Source organism: Acartia tonsa, chromosome 15 (assembly GCF_053477335.1).
Source record: "Acartia tonsa isolate MP-2025a chromosome 15, ASM5347733v1, whole genome shotgun sequence".
NCBI classification, from domain to species: Eukaryota; Metazoa; Arthropoda; class Copepoda; order Calanoida; family Acartiidae; genus Acartia; species Acartia tonsa.
The window spans coordinates 5,059,941-5,080,986 of NC_137274.1; the positions used below are offsets into that span (position 1 = coordinate 5,059,941).

Genomic DNA, 21,046 nt, shown 5'->3' on the forward strand with positions numbered 1-21,046 from the left:
GAACAAGGATCTTAAGGGATAAGGCTACAGAGGTTTATTTAATGTATATCCCCAATTATGATAAACAAAATTACCCCTTCTATAATTGAAAATTATTGGTGGATTATTTGTGACAACTAATCAAGATATAATAAAAGTTCCCAAAGATTAAAGCAAACAATTGTTTGTGAATCTTTGGATACTGTAACTCCAATGCCCCACCCTCCGTTTCAAAAATTTTAATTAAACAACAAACTCAGTATAATGGGTAAGCGAGATCTTTTGAGACTGACAAACATCCTGTTACTTTTATGTAAGGATAAGCTGTCTTTGCAAAATAATACAGAAAAATATTTATTAAAACCCCCGTTTAAAATTAATTAAATTATGTTAAATTAACTGGATTTGTTAGCTTCCAGGGATCTAAAGGGATAAGACAATGGCCAATAAATTGATATACATCCCCAATGATGATACACAAAATTATCCCTTTCTGAAGATTACAGAAAGTGGTTAAACGTTTCGATACTCAACTTCATGAACCAACCAATCAAAATTCAAAAATAGTCTCTAAAGTTGTTGAATAAACAGCCCATGTCCAAAATTACACTCGAATAAGAAAACGATATTAGAAAACTTTATGAACTAGTATAAATAGTATCCAATGTCCCCTCCCTTTCTAGATATTACCATCATGACTTACTAATTTAACAGTTTAAGTAGCTTAATCAAGTGAAAGCCCCAGGGAGGAAGGGGACATTGGACTGTAAATTACACTGGTACCCAAAGTTTCATAGCCAAGTTATCTTACTCTTTAAGCCAAAAACTTTGGGTACTTTAATTGAATTTTGATTAAATGATTCCAGTTTTCAAACTTTTCAACCACTGATAGTGCCACAACTGTTCAATCAATAATTTGTATCTACTTAAGGGGGTAATCTTATTTATCATTATTGGGGATATATATCAGTATATCTTCTACTGTCTTATCCCTTAAGATCCCTGGGTGATCTACAGCCTTAATAAACCCTTACACCCAAAAAATGATCTCAAATTTAACACTCCCTTTATCCCGTATATTCTTTGTAACGGCTTTAATAGATAAAATCGTGGTTAAAGTGAATAAGAGAGTTGGATCTAGAAAACGCGGGAATGCCAGTGGGGAAAAAAAACGCGGCAATAGCGCAAATGAATAAAAACGCGGGAGTGTTATTCAGTAAAAAACATGGTAATAGCGCATATTATAGGACAATGGAAGCTAAATTGAACTTCCCATCATTCAACAAAATTACCCCTTATTGGTGGAAAAGACTGAATAATATTACTTTTTACCAATCGTATTAAACTTTTCAACCTAAAACTTTAATCTACAAAAGGGGTTATTTTTGTCTACAATAGTTGGGGATGTAGATCAATTTATTGTCCATTGTCTTTTCCCTTTAGATTCCTGTGGATAGAAATTAGGATGCATGATAAGGATAAAATTTAAATAAAAACTCAATTCTAAGTTGCTTTCTAATCCTAAATATACTAAAGTAACAGGATGTTTATCTGTCTGTCTGTCTGTCTGTCTGTCATATAAAGGCTTGGACACAATTTGCAATTGTCAGAGATCTTAAGGGATAAGACAATTGTCGTTAAATTGATTTACAAGAAGCAAGGACGTCAAAGCTTTTTTTTTGAGGGGGATAAAATGTGGGGTTTTAAGGCATTGAGGTGAGGAGTAATATCTTAAGCATTTTTTTTGAAATTTTAAGGAAAGTAATATAAGGGGTTTAAAAGTTTTAAGGGGGTAAACACCCCTTTACCCCCATCCTTGGACGTTTATATAGGGTGGAGGGGGGTATATGTACTGATATGAGATATTTTTTTTGAATTTAGCATATAAAAAAATTAATATTTTTACTAGCGGAGATTCTGTAAAACTTTTGTGTATGTCTAATGTCTATAAATGTGTCGGATCTAGTGCAGTTCAAGGTAAAATGTTCCTGGTAACGATTATCTCCAAAAATGGATAAACTTTAAAGGCTGCTAGCTGCCAAACGGCTGAACGTACATGTCATGTCTTCGCACTGTAGGCCTACAAATAATCTGGAATAACCAAGATACAATGATGCACAGGAAAGCATTACTGAAGAAAAAACGCGCCAAATAAGTCTTTTTCGCGCATTTATGTGCAATGCGAAATAACTGTGTATTTTCTTTGATTAATGACGTTCCACCGTTTGGCCGTTAGCAGCCTTTAAAGTTCATACATCTATACGTGAACTGCATTTGACCCAATGTGTCTTATATACTAATCGTCTTTTGTCATAATTATTATCTAATATTAGTAGGAATCACAAATAAAGTATTAACTTCTCAAAATCAACCCCTAATGTTTTTTGAAATTATTACATTTGTGATTTTAACTAATATATATATATATCATATATAGAATTTAAAAAAAAGTTTTTTTTTCAGCAAGAAAGTAATTTTTTGGTACCTCAAGCGGATTGTGAAGAAAAAAAACTTTATTTTTTTTTAAATTACCTGTTTAGTAAAAATTAGTATTTTTATGTTGTTAATATATAGAGCATTCAATAAAGCTAAATATTTTTCCCGTATGGCTTTGAAGCCGATTAATATCCGCTGGGTTAGAGCCGATTCTCAGCCTTACTGAAAAATCATGTACAGCATCGCATTACAGACAACTTTTCACGAATATTAGCCTTAGGCTCCTAGGTGCTAAAGAAACCGGTTTTATTTCTATATTTTTTCATTTCAATATCCGTGGAAAGCTGTCTATAATACGATGAGATAAAAATACTACTCAAATAATCGCATGCTCCTCTATCCTGCTTCTAACAACTAAACAAACTACAAATTACTTACCCTCGCCAAATGTTGGGTCGATCCCGCCAAAAATTCCGTTGCTGCCGCCAAAAATTGCGCCCCCATTGGCTCCCCCGCCGCCCCCGAACAAATCATTACTGTCCTCCGCCGTGAAGGGTCCGTTCAGCCCATCGCCGAATAATTCGTTGTCTTCCAGGGCAATATCACCGCCAATGTTGTTGTTGTTGTTTCCTCCTGGGAAGCCTATAAAATTATCTCAACGTTGGGGCTCATTTTTTGGCGCCATTTTTTTAACTTGTTTGTGGTCTTGGCGCCATTTTCCCTTCGTTTTTTTTTTGGCGCCTTTTTATTGCTATTTACTATACATATTTGAAATCATTGAAGATGAATAAATTGGACGGTTTTGATAATTTTTATCCACTTTTTGCTCGTTTGCTAAATAATTTCCAATCTTTAACTCAAACTTTTTTAAGAAAAAAAAGGTAAATTTGTTTACTCTTTCCACCAATTCACTAAAAAATGTAAATTTTTAAAAATCATCCACCACCAATAGTTATTAAAAAGTTTTATTGTGTTAATTTTTTATGTTAATGAACCAATCACCAAAACCCAGCTAAAAAAATGGAATTTTTTATTAGGTTAGGTAGGTTGCAAGCTAGCCCCCAGTGGAGTTATACAGGAATTTAAAGAGATAAGACAATGGCTGATAAATTGATGTTCATCCCCAAAGATTATAAATAAAATTACCCTATAGTAGATTATAATTAGTGGTTTGGACACTCAACTTAGTGAACCAACTAATCACAATCCATTAAAAGACCCCAAAGTTGTTAAGCTAACGAATAAGAAACGTTATTTTTAAAAACTTTAGGGACTAGTGTAATAAACATCCCAATGTCCCCTTCCTCCCTGGGTGTCAAAGCTCATCATATGGGCCTTTCAAAGAAGGAGTGGGTTTGGGCTGGTTCACTAAGATATAAGGGGGAAACTACTAGCTATTTATATTTTTATGTACAAATTTTTACAATCACCAAATGTTTAATAAATCAGGCAAAACTAAATGATGCTGTGGGTATTGGTGCAAAAAATATGACGTAACAAAAAAAATTAGCCAATGAGAGGCCACTATAAATTTTACCATTGGTCAATAACGGCCTCTCATTGGCTAATTTTTTTTGTTACGTCATATTTTTTGCACCAATACTCACAGCATCAACTAAATTTACTACAGTCTAAAGATCAAAAATCGAAGATTTAAAAAAATAATAGTTATTTATCGCATCGGCCCCTCGGGGCTAACAAAGCTAACATTTTAATATCCATGGAAAGCTGCCTATAATATGATGCGATAAATAACTATTCAAAAAAATATTGTTATGAAGGCTGGGTGGATTTTCTAATATTCCACTACACATGGGGGAGATTTGGGGGATTTTTTTTTTTTTTTTTGGGGGGGGGGGGTGAAGTTGTTTTTTCTATACAAAAAAATTACATAATGGCACCCAATATTTATCATGAAAATTATAATTATTACCATTATCAACCAAGGAACTGTCAATTCCGCCGCCATTACCGCCATTGTTACCGCCGCCGTTGTTATTGTTGGCGTTGTCAGAGGCTTCCTGGCCCTCCTCAGGTAAGGATCCTGAAATCCAGGTACAATTCTAGTTTATTCTGACTAGGGTTAGGCCGGATATATATTTGGTCGGATACCGAATATCTAGATGATATATAATACCAGATATCCGGCTGATATATATTACTGGTTATCCGGCTGATATCTAATACCAGATATCCAAATTATATCTAATACCAGATATCCGGATGAAATATAATACCAGATATCCGGCTGATATACAATACCGGATATCCGGCTGATATCTAATACCGGATATCCAACTTATATCTAATAATGGATATCCAGCTGATATCTAATACCGAATATCCGGCTGATATCTAATACCGGATATTGTCTAATATCTTATACCGGATATCCAGCTGATATCTAATAATGGATATCCGGCTGATATCTAATACCAGATATCCGGCTGATATTTAATACCAGATATCCGGCTGAGATTTAATACCATATATCTAGATGATATCTAATACCAGATATCCGGCTGATATACAATACCGGATATCCGGCTGATATCTAATACCAGATATCCGGCCCAACTCTAGTGGAGATGCAGTTTAGGATTAGTTTACACATGCAGGGAGGGAAGAGACATTAGGCTGTTTATTAAGCTAGTCCCAGATATTTTAAAATAACGTTTTCTTTTTAGTTGGCCCAACAAACTTTGGGCACTTTTTATTGAATTATAATTGGTTGGTTTATTAAATTGAGTGTCAAAAGGTTTCAACCACTAAAAGGAATAAGACAATAAAAAATAAATAAGACAAAATAAACAGAAAATTCAATAAAAGTCTCCAAAATTATTAGTCTAACAAGTAGGAAAACGTTATTATAAAACTTTGGGAACTAATTTATAAAATGTCCTCTCCCTACCTGAGTTTAGATACTACAGCAGGGATATTAGGGGATAAGACAATGAACATTCCACATAATGATAACCCCGTCTTTGTAGTTAAAAATTATTGGTTGAAATGTTTGGATTCTGCGCTAGTTTAAACCAATTAATAAAATTTTTTAAGCTAACCAATGAGAACTTTTTAAATTCTTTGCTTTCATTTGGGATGTATATCAATTTATTGTTCATTGCGTTATCCTCTAAGATCCCTTGATATAAGCCAAGTCAAAAATCAAAAGATATAATTATTTTTAGTTTCTTTTTAAATTGTGACTTAATATATCCTTTTAAAAATCAAGCAATTTACCTTATACCGAAAATGGACAACTAATAAAAAGAGTTTTCCCTCATCGTTCCTTGTTGAGTACTGAACCCCCTACCCCTCTGATTAGAAATATAAAATTGTGTTTTTACTTTAGGTCTTGTTAGGTTAGGTACAATTTGTTACTGGGAGGGGGGGGGGGATCAGTGCTTTAAACACACTCTGGTGTAAATCATTGATGCCTTTAATAAGATTTTTTTTGTATTGGATGTGGGGGGGGGGTCATTAGTCCATTTATCGGTATAAGAGATGGCACAAAAATTAATAACTAACTAGTTATTTAATAATTTTGTTTAGTTTATTCTTTAATAATATTTTTTGGTTTATTAATTTCTCTAGGTTTTTTCATCAAATGTTTATCTATCTGTCTCTCTGTTTATCTATCTATCTATCTGTCTATCTGTCTATCTATCTATCTATCTATCTATCTATCTATCTATCTATCTATCTATCTATCTATCTATCTATCTATCTGTCTATCTGTCTATCTGTCTATCTGTCTATCTGTCTATCTGTCTATCTTTCTATCTGTCTATCTGTCTATCTATCTGTCTAACTATCTATATGTCTGTCTGTCTATCTGTCTATCTGTCTCTCTGTCTGTCTCTCTGTCTGTCTCTCTATCTGTCTGTCTATCTGTATATCAGGCTTTCTGTATGTCTGTCTGTCTCTCTCAATGTTTGATTGAATTATACCTATCTATCTATTATTCTATCTAATAATCTATCTATCTATCTGTATACATAAATCTTTGCTAAAAGAAAGCAAATTGAAAGTAACTGTTTTTTTATATTCTTAAATTATCTGCGAAAATAACAGTAAATATATTTTTTAAGGATAGATAGACAGATAGATAGAATAGAATATTAGATTTATAGATAGATAAATGAATAGATAAATAGATAGATGAAAAGATAGATAGATCGATGAAACGATAGATAGATAGATGAAAAGATAGATAGAAAGATGAAAAGTTAGATAAATAGATAGATAGATGAAAAGATAGATAGATAGATGAAAAGATAGATAGATAGATGAAAAGATAGATAGATAGATGAAAAGATAGATAGATAGATGAAAAGATAGATAGAAAGATGAAAAGATAGATAGATAGAAGAAAAGATAGATAGATAGATAAATAAATAGATAGAATAGAATATCAGATTTATAGATAGATAAATGAATACATAGATAGATAGATGAAAAGATAGATAGATGGATGAAACGATAGATAGAAAGATGAAAAGATAGATAGATAGATGAAAAGATAGATAGATAGATGAAAAGATAGATAGATAGATGAATAGAGATAGATAGATGAATATCTAAACATACCTATTCCTTAATCTTGAAATAAGCTACTTGTAATTCTATATAATGAGATTTTAAAAAGGCATTAAAACAACAGGAAAATAGGAGTTTCAAAACTATAGGACGATTATGTCTGATTATGATATTGAGAGAGAGAGAGAGAGAGAGAGAGAGAGAGAGAGAGAGAGACAAAGATTTATATAGCAGATGTTCAGTTCTCATAATAATGAAAAAGAGAGTTATACATCTTTTGAAGCATGCCCGACAGACAGACGGACAAAACAATGTATAGATTAGATGCACATATGTCATAAAAAAACTTCACTAAAGCTGTAGCTGTCTACCTTTAATACCAGCAAAGAAAATCACATTTCCCCCATAGCGTTACGGACTGACTGACGGACGAACAGACAAAGTGAATTATTGAGTGAAGATGAAAATAATAAAAAACTCCCAAGAAATATATTTATCTGTTAACCCCTGACAAGTGAAATCTAGGTTTTACAAGGCAAAGCTTTTCTGTACGTCTGTCTGTCCGTCCTTTTTTATAGCTTTAATGTATTAAATAGAAGTAATATCATCTAAATGACTAAGGAATAAGACAATGGCCGATAAATTTATGTACATCCTTAATGATGATACACAAAATTATCCCATCTATAGATTAGAGTGGTTTAAACATTAGGACACTTAACTTAATGAACCAACCAATCAAAATACAACGAGTAAGAAAACGTTATTATATAACAAAAGAGGTACTAGAGTTTTTGAACACTATTATCATAGAGATCTGAATTCAATATGGATGGGATTTGGCCTTACAAATAGGCCAAAACCATCCTAATATCAATCTGAAGCTTCCCTAAAATGGAGACCTCAATCGGTTCAGTGGTTAGCAATATCCTAACATTAAACAACTAAAATAATTGTACTTGTCGAATTTAAATTTGCAAAAAAAAAACTACTTGTCTCATAAATAAAGTGATAAGTATAGCATCGTTTTACAGACAATTTTCTTTGGGCTAACAAAACTGGTTTTAATCTTATATTTTTGCATTGAATATCTAACTACTAATTGTAATCTACAGAAGGAAATCGGTCATTGTCTTATCCCTTTAGATCCCTGGCTATTTTTTAACAGCTGACAAGAATATTTCTTAAATCCTGAGAAAACGTCCCGTTTTCATCTATTGTATTTTTTAGAAGCGAAGCTTCTTTTAATATATGGTTAATCCTTTGATTTGTCTGTTCGTCGGTCCAGCTGTACTACTGGCAATAAGTTACTAAAAAAATTATTTATTACTTTATAACATTAGGGCTATCTTTCTATGACCTATAAGAATCTTTGCCGAAAAGGAGAGCCGTATAAATTGAGCAGCAGTTATGCACAAATACAGACAAACATCATATTACTTTTGTTACAACATTGTGAAGATTTTCAATGTTGTTAGCTTGTTATTATTTACAGATAGACATACAGACAGGCGGATAGATAGATTATCAAAAACCAACTTTTTCATTGCAGGACCTTTGTCTGAAAGTCCTAACTGTGTTTGATATTGAGTTGCGCCTGTTTTTGGCCAAGGCCTTCCCCACTACTCTAACTATTAATGTCACATACCTGATATATCAGCAGTAGGGATCATTTTAACGTCTTTAGTTATATCGCGGTGTTTAAAACGATATTCGAACCTATCACCTCCCAGACGACAAGTGGATTATGAACTTAGCCATCCTTGTTTTTAATTGAAGATTAAAGGGAAAAAAAGAGTCATGTTGGAATTCTAAATTTCTTTTCACTTTATATCTATCTATCCATTATCTACTATCTATCTTTTTATGTATCTATCTGTCTATCTATTACAACCTTTTTTGTAATTCCTAACTATCTTTACTCTTTTATTATTTCTTTTTATATCTATCCATCCATTTTCTACTATCTATCTTTCTATCTATCTATCTGTTTTCTATTATCTATCTCTTTTTAACTTTCTTTAGTTAAGCCATAGAAAACTTCTACTAGTAGTGAATAAGGCCATAGCCTTCAAAAGCTTTGATCAAGAATGTTCCCTTAAAAGGATACTCAATCAAAGGAATGGGAGGGGGGGTAATTTACAACCCCTAAGGTTAAAAAATTTTGGTAAGTTAAAAAAATTTTTGGCACGCTTCATACCAACAAAAAATATTTGGACATCCTTCAACCCAATCGGCAGAACCTAAAGGACAGACAGACAAACATACATACATATATACAAATAATGGATATCAAGGTTTTATTTAACTAATATTTAAATTCATGCGTTTTTATCTATTTAAGTCTTTTAGAGTTTGTTTAAATTTAGGTTTTTAAACTATTTTAGGTTTATTCATAAATATTCTTTTTTAATTTAACTAATTTTTAACTTTATTTAAATTTCAATCAACTTTAAGAATACTCTCAAGGCAAATTAAAATAAATTTTTTTAAAATGGTTTAATGCAAATTCATATTAATTTAAATTAACTTGGTTTTAGTTTTAAATTTTTTTTTATTTTGTTTTTAAGTTTATTTTAAGTTTATATGAGTTTAATTATATTTGATAATAACTACATAATAATTTAGATTAGGTTATTTATATTTTTATGATTTAGATTTAAAATTTCATGCTTTTTAATTTTTATGGTCAGTTGATGAAAATTTATAGATTAATTATAGGAAGAACAAGAACAGGGACCAATATTCACACAAAAAATATTCAAAAAGATTCAAATTTAAGAAATTCAGAGTAGAAATATAAAAAACAAAGCCAAAACTTGCTTGTGAAAAATATTCTCTTCAGAGGTTACGCAAAAATTTTAGGAAATTATGAATTCAGTGAATGAGGTTAAAGGTTTCCCTAACTAAATTTTTAGAAATCATAAAAATACAAAATTATTATTTGATTGTGTTAAATTTGAATCTTCAATTTAAAAAATTTGTCAGAATATTTTCCCCTACTTCTAAGACAGAGCAAATTAAGAAAATCAAGTATTAAGCAAGAAAATCCCACTAAAGCCGAATTGGAAAACATAAAAGATAGTATTAGAAGACAAAATAATCAAAAATATATTTTTTCCTACACATAGAATTGTTTTACAACAATAGTTTAAAATTAAATAGGTGATATAGCACATGTGTAAAAATGCTGACATATCATAAAAAATGGCAGCAAATAATTTTTTTCAGATGAATAGGTGGAAAAAATATATTTTTGATATTTTCCCAAAACCCAGAAACAAGGACTTCTATTCAAAAATTCAGATTTTGCATTAGAATCTTTCTTTTCCAGTATGGCTTTCAAAACCAATTTATATCTTCTAGATTAGAACCGGTTCTCAGCAATACGGAAAAATCATGTATGACATTGTATTACAGACAATTTTCCATGATTATTAGAATAGAAATTTTAAAATCTTTACGAGTTTTGTTAGCCTAAGCCTTAGATAACAAAACAGGTTTAAACTTTTAATTTATCATTTTAATGTCCATGGAAAACTGTTCATAATAATATGCTATAAATAATTATGCAAAAATCTATTTTTATAGAACAAAATCCTTGTTGCCTTAAAAAAAAAACTAAGGAACCCACCTTGGCGACCAACTTTGCTAAACAGGGAGGACAAGACCCCGCCCTCTGGTTTTCCAAATAACGGCATTCGCATCCCTTTGGCGGTGGGGGAGAGATATTCAATGGTATAAAATAATGTGCAACAATGATTTGAATCTTAAGACTACATATATAACTTTAAAACTACCCCATTAAAACCTTACTAGTTTTAATTAACTTAAAATTAATATAATATAACTATAGAAAAACTCAAATTAACTTTTGTTAATTTTCTAATACTTAATTAATCTTTAACTTTAAGTTAGGTTGATTAAACATAGAAATAAAAACAATTTCAATATGTTTAAATGGATATAAATATTCCAAAATTGTTTAATCTAATAGAAATTTTTTTATATTAAACTTAGAGATGCCCAATTTATAACATGAACAATATTATTTTTTCCTTATTTTCATCATGTGAATAAGTTTTTACTAATCATTTTTCAGAATGACACCACTTAAAATGAGAGAGCCTTGTTGAAAATTCATGTATCTCATAATATATTAGACAATATTGGACAGATAAAAAAATCTTAAATTTGAATTATCTGCTAAAAGCTATCTATAATCCAGTGCAATAAATAACTAACTATTTAATAACAGACTCTCTTGGAGAGTTTATTAACTGATCTCTATGGGGGGAGGGGGGAAGAAGGTGGTAAAAATTTGAAAAAACATCCATATCAAAATCATATTTACATAGAGAAAACAAAAGTTCTTAAAATTAGAAATTCAAATCAGCACTGTACAATGGGATCATATGGATTTGATAGTGCAAAAAAGTAGATAATATTAAATTTGGAATGATTATTGTATTAAAATATAGATATATCCTCATATAAAAGTAACAGGATCTCTGTGAATCTGTACTGAAGGATCTATCTAACTGCTGAACTAATATGGTTCTCCTTACAGTGTAGCTTCTCATAGGTCATGGGAAGGTTTATAACTATTTTTTGGGGAAGATCCACTACTCTGCCAAGAGAAATTGCTTAGTTAGTCATAAATATAGACAGACATTTAAAATATTTATATAAATAGATTTTTAAAAATTATATTTTTCTGTAATTTCAATATTTTAAAAATCCTCTAACTTTGATTGAAAAAATCTATGAATGCTAATATTATTGTCAGTATTAAAAGATATGTGTAACTGAAGATTGCTTAATGCATTAAACATGATGTTTTACAAATTATCTTTTATTTTTCATTCTATGTGGACTATAGATTTATATCAAGCTAGAATTATATATTCAGATAGAAAATAGATAGATATTGAGTTAAATAGATATATTGATATAATAGAAAGATAAATGGATAGATAAATTGATAAATGGATATTTATATAGATAGATAGATATTTGACAGAAGAATGCACTTTTAGATAAGGTTCTCCTTTACAATGAAGCTTCTTATAGGTCCTGGGCAGGTTTATAACTATTTTGGGGGAGGTTAACGCCACCTTCCCAAGCGAAGTTGCAAAAAATCTAAAAATGAATATTACCAGCGCCGCCTAGCGACCTTATTCATAACTAAAAAGGATACATTTTATGGTAGATATGGCAGCTGGTAGATATATAAGATGTTAAAGAATAAGATTTTGACCAAAATTATAAAATTTGAACCCACAGTATTTAAATGTATATAATTATTGGAGCATAAAATAATATATTTATAACAGATGAAGATTGAAATAGTGTGTGTGTGTGTGTATGTGTGTGTGTGTGTGAGTGAGTGTGTGTGTGTGTGTCCGGTATTTTTTTAGAGAAACATCCAACAGACAACCAACCTTAACATTTCAAGATCTTTGATTTCCCCCTCCCCACCCCGTCTCACGGGCCCCTAGAGACCTCTATTGTAGAGAAATATTTCAGAGAGGTACATTGGAATGTAAATAAAACTTGTTCCAAAGTTCCCATTCGTTGGCCAAAAACTTGGTAGTTGATTCGTTAGTAAACAATTTGCAGTCAATAATTTTTATCTAATGGGTAATTTTGTTCATAATCATTGGGGCTGTACATCAATCCTTGAAGATAATTTTATCTCCAAATGTCCTAACACTGTTACGACTATTGTCCTTAAAGAATGGATATATGATATGCATGGATTTATAGACATGGGGAAATTTATAGTCAATTTAGGTTGCTAATAAGGACCTAATTAATGGTCAGTTCGTTTTTCCAGTAGTAGGGGAGGAGATGGCTAAAGGGGGTGGATGAAACGGTTTTAACCAGCTGCAAGTTTCACTTTATTAGAGTACATAAAAATGTGGTGCAACATCCAAGTAATAATAGATCCATTCTTCAATGTGATGTAATTCTAAACAACATCTGACACAAATTTCGAAATGAAAACGAGAAAATTACCATTATACTGTAAAAATTAACAAGGATGACAATTTGTTGTACATCCCAAATAATGATAAACAAAATAACACCTACTGTAGATTAACAATTAGTGGTTGAAAAGTGTAGACACTTAACTTAATGAATCAACCAATCAAAAGTCAATAAAAATCTCTTAGGTTGTTGAGCCAAAGAATAAGAAAACGTTACTAAGACTTTTGGGACTAGTGTATTATACAGCCTAATGTTTCCTCCCTCTTTGGTAAGTAGGTAACCATTTTCAAGTATGATTTATCGAGCAGATGTTCAGAAGTCATAATTATATAATAGTAACAGAATGTATCGAAACATATCACTAACCACTGAACCGATATGGTTCTCCTTAACAGTGTGAAGCTTACTGTAGGCCCAGGGAAGTTTTAAAACTATTTTGAGGGAGGATAGCTCTACCCTCCTAAGAGAAAAAAACTGTAGAAAAAAATTATCCCTTGCATTTTTTTACTTTCTCATTTTTTTTATCCATGTAGATTAGTTGACAGGTAGGGAGGAGACATTGGACTCTAAATTAAACAAGTTTATCTAATTCATTGGCTCTAAACCTTTGGGTACTATCAATGAATTTTGGTTACATACTGGTAAGTAAAATCACTTTTCAACCAAATATTCTAGTCTACAGAAGGGTTAATTTTGATTATCATCATTGGGGATGTACAATAATTTATCGTCTATTGTCTTATTCCTCAAGTACTATTACCGACGAACAGACACTTGTAGAGTTGCTTCCCTATTAACATTTTGCATAAAAAAATGTTTCAACCAAAATTAATTAGTTTCATGGCAAGAAAAGATACAGATACTTGTATACAGGGATCTAAAGGGATAAGACAATGGCCGTTAAATTGATGTACATCCCCAATGATGATTAAACTAGTGGTTAAAACGTTTGCACACACAACTCAATGAACCAAACAATCAAAAATAAAGATAGCAAAGTTGTTAAGCCAACGAATAGAAAAACGTTATTATAAAACTTTGGGGACTATAATAATAAACAGCCCAATGTCCCCTCCCTGTATTTCTGCGCAACTTCTAAACATGATCATCCTTGTTAAACCAGCCAGGCCATTTTTGTGGCAAAATTTGTAAACGGTTTTAACACCATATGATGTATACCTACATACAGATAGATAGATAGATAGATAGATAGATATATATGTATATAGATAGATAGATAGATAGATAGATAGATAGATAGATAGATAGATAGATAGATAGATAGATAGATAGATAGATAGATAGATAGATAGATAGATAGATAGATAGATAGATAGATAGATAGATAGATAGATAGATAGATAGATAGATAGATAGATAGATAGATAGATAGATAGATAGATAGATAGATAGATAGATATATAGATAGACATATAGATAGATAGATATATAGATAGACATATAGATAGATAGATAGATAGATAGATAGATAGATAGATAGATAGATAGATAGATAGATAGATAGATAGATAGATAGATAGATAGATATATAGATAGACATATAGATAGATAGATAGATAGATAGATAGATAGATAGATAGATAGATAGATAAATAGATAGATAGATAGATAGATAGATAGATAGATTGATAGATAGATAGATAGATAGATAGATAGATAGATAGATAGATAGATAGATAGATAGATAGATAGATTGATTGATTGATGTTTTTTTGTTAAAATCTTATTCACATGATGATTTTATAAACTAACTTTAGTTTAAAAGTATTCTATGTACGAGCTATGAAAGTTTAATTTAATTTTTCATCAGATACTGAAAAATTGGTACAATCCTTAAAAATGAAAAATTATCTCATATTTTTACCATTCAAATTGACTTTCTATTGCACAAAAATTTGATACTAGATAAGGAACCTCGTAAAGGTGTCTGACTATGACGTCAGAAAAAAATAACAATTAACCAATGAGAAGCCATTATTCACTGTAATTGACCAATGGTAAAATATATAGCGGTCTCTCATTGGTTAATTGTTAATTTTTTCTGACGTCATAGTCTGACACTTTTACTGGGTTCCTAGATAAGAGTTAAATTGTTCTACGTATGAGCTAGGAAGGGTTTATTGATTTTTTTATTAGATATTGAAAAATTGGTTCAATCCTTAAAAATGAATAATTATCTCATATTTTTACCATTTAAATTGACTTTCAACTATTATACATAAATTTGATAGCAGATACGAGTTAAAGTATTCTACGTAAGAGCTATGAAAGGTTTGTATAATTTTTTTATTTAATTTTCAAAAAATGAGTACAATCTTTAAAAATAAATAATTATCTTATATTGACTCCCTCTTAATCCTAGCGTGATATCAGATAAGTATGAAAGTTTTCTATGAATGAGCTATGAAAGCTTTTTTTCAAAATTATGAATAGAACCAAATGAATATCTCTCCCCTAACCTTGTCTGCCTTTCAGGGCAGCAGCAGAATTTCCTTTCGTTCCTTTTTCATAGCATTGAATTTGAGTAATATAGCGACGATCCTATTGTTGGGACAAGTAAAAACCCTGATCTTATTTGTTAGGAAAAGAAAGCTGGCACTAGCTTTTTTTTTTACCAATAGAAATTTTATATATGTTCAGAGAAGCACTTTTAAAGGAAGGAATTTTGGGTATAGTCCCTTTCGTGATAACACCTCTTACAAGGCGTTTTGTCGTATTTTCACAGTAGCTTTTAATAGGTTTTTTTAGGTAGGCTAGGTTAGGTGATTACCCCACGGGGCTATATATAGAAGAAAATCTACTGTGAAAATACGACCAAACGCCCATTAAGAGGCGTTGTCATGAAAGGGACTAAACCCAAAATTTTTAAGCTGTTACATAGATTAAAGCCCTTTATAATTAAAAAGTATGAAAAAAATTAGCTATATTTTAAATGCTTGACCAATAATATTTCATCTCAAGAGAGAGAAAGAGAAAGAAAGAGAGAGAGAGAGAGAGAGAGAGAGAGAGAGAGAGAGAGAGAGAGAAAGAGAAAGAAAGAGAGAGAGAGAGAGAAAGAGAAAGAAAGAGAGAGAGATAAATAGATAGAGAGAGAGAGAGAGAGTGAGAGAAAGAAAGAGAAAAAATAAAATAAAAAAGACAGAAAGTAGATTTTTTGCAAACACAAATGGGATGAAGAGATTCGTTGGCTTATAAGACTAAGGCTAATAACACTTTGGGGTTCTATAATTAAATCGTGGTTTGGTTTTTCTTTTCCAATAATAATCTTAATCTGCAGACGGGGTAAATTTGTTTATAATCAGTGAGGTGTTACCAAGGTTACTTAGGGATAAGATAATGGACGACATATTGGTGTACACCCCCAATTATGCTTAACAAAATTAAACCTTCTGTACATTAGAATCATTGGTAGAACAGCTTGAACACTACTAACTTTAACTACCCAATCAAAACTTTGAGAACAATTATAATTTAGAGCCCATTGTCTTATCCCTTAAGATCCCAGATATTTTAGCAGATAGAGTCATCAAGCTTTTACAGTTGGATTTATATCTCATCAGAAATTGTCATATTTTTGTTAATTGGGTTAAAATCTTTCTTTTTATCATTTTATCTCTCTCTCTCTCTCTTTCTTCATTCTCTCTTTCTCTTATTTTCTATATCTCTCTCTCTTTCTCTCTCTCTATCTATATATCTCTCTCTCTCTCTAACTTCACTTTCTTATTTTTCTCAGCATTTAATAATATAATTTAATAATTGGAGATTGCAAAATTATTTTTCTTCAATTTGATGACAGAAGAAAGTAAACGTTAAATAGATAGATAGACAAATAGATAGATTGGTAGATAGATAGATAGCTAGGCATATAGACATATAGACAGATAGATAGAAAGACAGATAGACTCAATGATAAATAGATTGATAGGCATATAGGTAGACAACTAGATAGATAGATAGACTCAATGGTAGATCTATAGATTGACAGTTAGGTGGACAATTAGATAGATAGACAAATTGATTGACAGATAGATAGATAGTTAGATAGAGAGTTATAGACAGACAGATTGATAAAAGATTGATCAAATTAGAATTCAATTGATAGATTGATTTAAGGGCATAAATATTGCTTCAAAAAAATAGAACAATTCTAACTTCTATGAATTTGAATTTTATTCCTAAGAAAACATATTGACTCTAACTTTAGGAAAGCTTCGCTTTCATAAAATGAAAGAGAGAGTAAAATGAAATGAAAAAAAATCTTTTAAAAATATAAAAGTGAAATTATCTTTCTCTTCCCCCCCCCCCTTCTCTCTCTCTCTCTCTCTCTATCCCTCTATTTTCCATATGGTGTAAAAACTAGATCAATTTTTCCATGGAAACTTGGAATGGTCCTATCAATTTAAAACTATATTTCAGTAGAAATTCAGACAGAATATTGTAAAGAAGATTTAGAATTTTTAAAATTGTTCTATTGATTTGAAATTTGGTCTTTATTTTATATAAAAACGCTTTTTATAAATTTTTATGTAACTCGTTATCTTATTCGTTAACTGAAAAACTTCGGGAACATTCATTAGTTTGAGTACAAATTATCCAAACTTCTTATTTGAAAATTTTAAATCTATAAAAGGGGTAATTTTACTTATCATAATTTGGGATGTACATCAATTTATCCATTATCTTATCCCTTTAGATTCAAAAGAACGTTCACAGATTTTTTAATACATTCCATTTACAACAAAAAAAAGTCTGTTAAAAATCAAATTAAATAATATAAGTATTTTTTCTCATAAAAACTATTAATCTCAAGGCCAATTCTTATATAAAATTAACAGGATCTCGGTGTGTACCGAAAGACCTCACTAACCGCTGAACCAATATGGTTCTCCTTTACAATGTAACTTCTCATAGGTCCTGGGAAGATTATTTCTATACTAAGGTAACAGGATGTTTGTACCAAAGGATCTCGCTAACCGCTGAACCGATCGGGTTCTCCTTAACAGGGTAGCTTCTCATAGGTCCCGGGAAGGTTTATAACTATTTTGGGGGAGGGTACCACCACCCTCCCGAGAGAAATAAAAAAAATCGAAAAAAAATATTAATATTTGAGAGACTTGATCGAAACATAAAGAGGTATCGTAGAGACTTGAACAAAAAAAACATTTAAAGTGCCAATAGAGGCCTCTAGGGGCGTAGCCGCTATTAAATATATATAGAATAGAAAAATTTTAATTTTAGTTTTGATATACTTTTTCTCAAACAAACAATAAACAAACTTATCTAACAATAATTTTAATCCGGACGAGGGGTAACTTTGCAAATGGAATTAGTATTAAAAGGAATACGAAATTGGAGGGGGAGGGGGAGCAATTTTTATAGCCGCGATTTTTTCCAATGGCCGATAAATTGATGTTCATCCCCAAAGATGATACACAAAATTATCCCTTCTGTAAAATACAATTAGTGGTTGAAACTTTTGGACACTCAACTGAATAAACCAACAATCCATATTTAATAAAAGTCCCTGAAGTTGTTAAGCCAACAAATAAGGAAACTTTATTATAAATCTTTGGGGACTAGTGTAATTAAAAGCCTAATGTCCCTTCCCTCCCTAATAGATCTTTAAAATAATTGGAAATAAAATAATTTGATAAAAGATTTCATGGTCAATTGGTTGTAAAATTATATCTTTTACATGGGAAATTAAAATTACAATTATTTTGTAACAAGAGGGGGGATACATCACCCCCCTAACACAAAAAAGAACACTCAACTTAATGAACCAACCAATCAAAATTCACCAAAGTCTCCAAAGTTGTTCAGTCAACGAATAATAATAAACGAATAAACAGCCCAATATTCCAACCCTACGTTTATTAAAAGTGCTTCGAAAAAGTGCCAAAAAATTTTTTGAATAAGATCAGGGTCGGTTGGGTCGGTAATGTTCCTTTGTAACGACACGTTTACACAACATTGTGTCATCCTCGGCATCCCGCAGAGACTTCGGGCGCTTCACAGAATTTTCTATAATAAAAAACAAAGATATGTGGCAATCGGTAAAAACGTAAAACAGCTAAAAAGCTGCTTTAGAGCGGTCTGACCGCTATGGATGTTTTGTACTCAAATATGCTCCATAATGATGGGAATGTTAACAAGCAATTTCAGCTGTCTATCTTGAATAGGAGCCGAGAAAACGTTTTAGTCAATTGAACATTTCAACTTATAGAGTAGCTTTGCTACTATTAATTGGAATGATTTTTTATTAGCATTTTTTGTGATTATTTTTTGTTTTCTTTTTTGCTGATATTTTCTTAAATAAAAAGAATGTGCAATTTTTTAAGAAAAAATATATGAATTTCTAATGGTGACTTAAAAATAACAAAAACAGCATTAATTTAATTGCTGGTTAAATAAATTTTTAGGTGGATTTTTATCCTATAATATCCTATAAAAGTTTTTTGTCTGTAGCTTAAGATTTTAAGAACTACTAAATGAGTTCTTAATATCAACTTAATATAGGTTCCAGAATGTTTTTAGTATATCTTTTTATGGGGATGGTTTCAAACTATTTTTGCTCATCCCTTCTCTTTCAAATACCGAGACCTAATTGATAGGGGCGCATTATTTAGTCCTATAATATAAAGTTATTTTTCTGTCTGAAGCTTAAGCTCTTAATGATTACTGGTCTTAATGGTTTAAAATGTCTTAATGTGGTTTTAGGCTAATTTTCTTCCTCCCCTGCTAGTGTAGGGGCAAAGCAACGAGTGTTTTAACTAAGACATATTTTAGTTTTTGGTGGTATTTCAATATTTGTTTAAGTGCTTTAGTGTATAAAATTCGCTTATTTTTATACAAGTATAAAATTATTTTATTAAATTTTTTCATATACTTTTAAAACTATCTTTTAAAAAATATATATTATTTAAAATAGAAAGTTAAAATTCTCATAATAAATTATAAACTTCATCATGAGTTTTAATTATTTCCTATGAATTAAAAAGATATTCTTATCGCGATGACAAAAAAGAGAAATTTCCCAGGCCTTATTATGTAACAATTTTGCATCTCACTATCATATTGTGAAAATCACACAAAAGCGCATTGAAAATAAAAAAATCCGCAAGACATATTGCAAGAAAATCCGCGAGAGATTTTTTTCGTAACGGAGTGCGGCATTTGTGAGACATATGTGCGCACATGCTGTACTGGCACGACAACACATGGCTGCTGCTTGGTGACATACTTTAACCACCCCATAGCCGTCTAATTATCAAATTGTGTAAGACATTTGTTAAAAGCGAAGTTTTTCCTTAATTGGGGTAGTTATGTTCTTATGTTCTTCAGTCCATTATAGACATGTCTGTTAGTTTTACAATGTTTGAATAGTCCTATCTATTTTAAACTTTGCATTGTGAGTCTTTAATTCAGAAAGATTAGCAACTCCCTAATAATAATCAGAAAGTTGTTTAAAAAATAATAAATTGAATATGAAATGAATAATATTCCATCAACTTTTTACTTTTTTATTACTTTTGATTCCTTAGACAATTAGGCACAATATTTTAAGCAATGCATAACTATAATAAATTTGAGTAACTTTTCAATGATAATAATATATTGCCAGATTTTTTATCTTCGCTTTTATGGATGTCGTCATTCTGTCGAAATTGTGTTTAAAGACATTTGTCTTATATTACTTTCATTAACTTTCATCTTAATCCCAAAGCTACTCTATTTATCTTAGGAGGGTGTAGATACCTTCCCCTAAAATAGTTAAAAACCTTCACTGAACATATACTAAGCTTTACTTTAAAGGAGAACCATATCGGTTCAGCGGTTAGAGAGATCCTTTGCTACAGACAAAAAAGCTTACTACTTTATATAATAGGATATGGAGCATCATAATTGAATTAGCAAATCTACATTCCCTTCATCCCTTCAAAATTTCCTAGCTTCTAAAGGAGGATTTCTATTTATTATTATTAATTTATCCAATTAGGCAATAGTAACATAGCCAAAGGGACAAGGGACCAGGATTCTGAAAATTATAAGTAAAACTTTCCCCACAATCCACTTC

General features: G+C 30.8%; 1 protein-coding gene across 8 annotated transcripts in view; it reads right to left on the bottom strand.

The window, feature by feature from the left end:
• Nucleotides 1-21,046, bottom strand: part of tyn (trynity) — a 68,166-nt gene that overhangs the window by 11,480 nt on the left and 35,640 nt on the right. For 3 of the 8 annotated variants that reach the window (XR_013875572.1, XM_080150183.1, XM_080150190.1), the window contains 5 exons: nt 18,915-18,993; nt 15,429-15,508; nt 10,589-10,663; nt 4,349-4,459; nt 2,854-3,057 (listed from right to left, as the gene is read on the bottom strand). Coding sequence is in view for 7 of the 8 variants with exons in the window: in XM_080150183.1 (XP_080006309.1) it covers nt 2,854-3,057; nt 4,349-4,459; nt 10,589-10,663; nt 15,429-15,508; nt 18,915-18,993 (549 nt within the window). In the remaining variant the exon portion in view is untranslated. The remainder of the gene's footprint in view (nt 1-2,853; nt 3,058-4,348; nt 4,460-10,588; nt 10,664-15,428; nt 15,509-18,914; nt 18,994-21,046) is intronic. The other 5 variants (XM_080150185.1, XM_080150184.1, XM_080150186.1 and 2 more) reach the window with 5 other exon arrangements.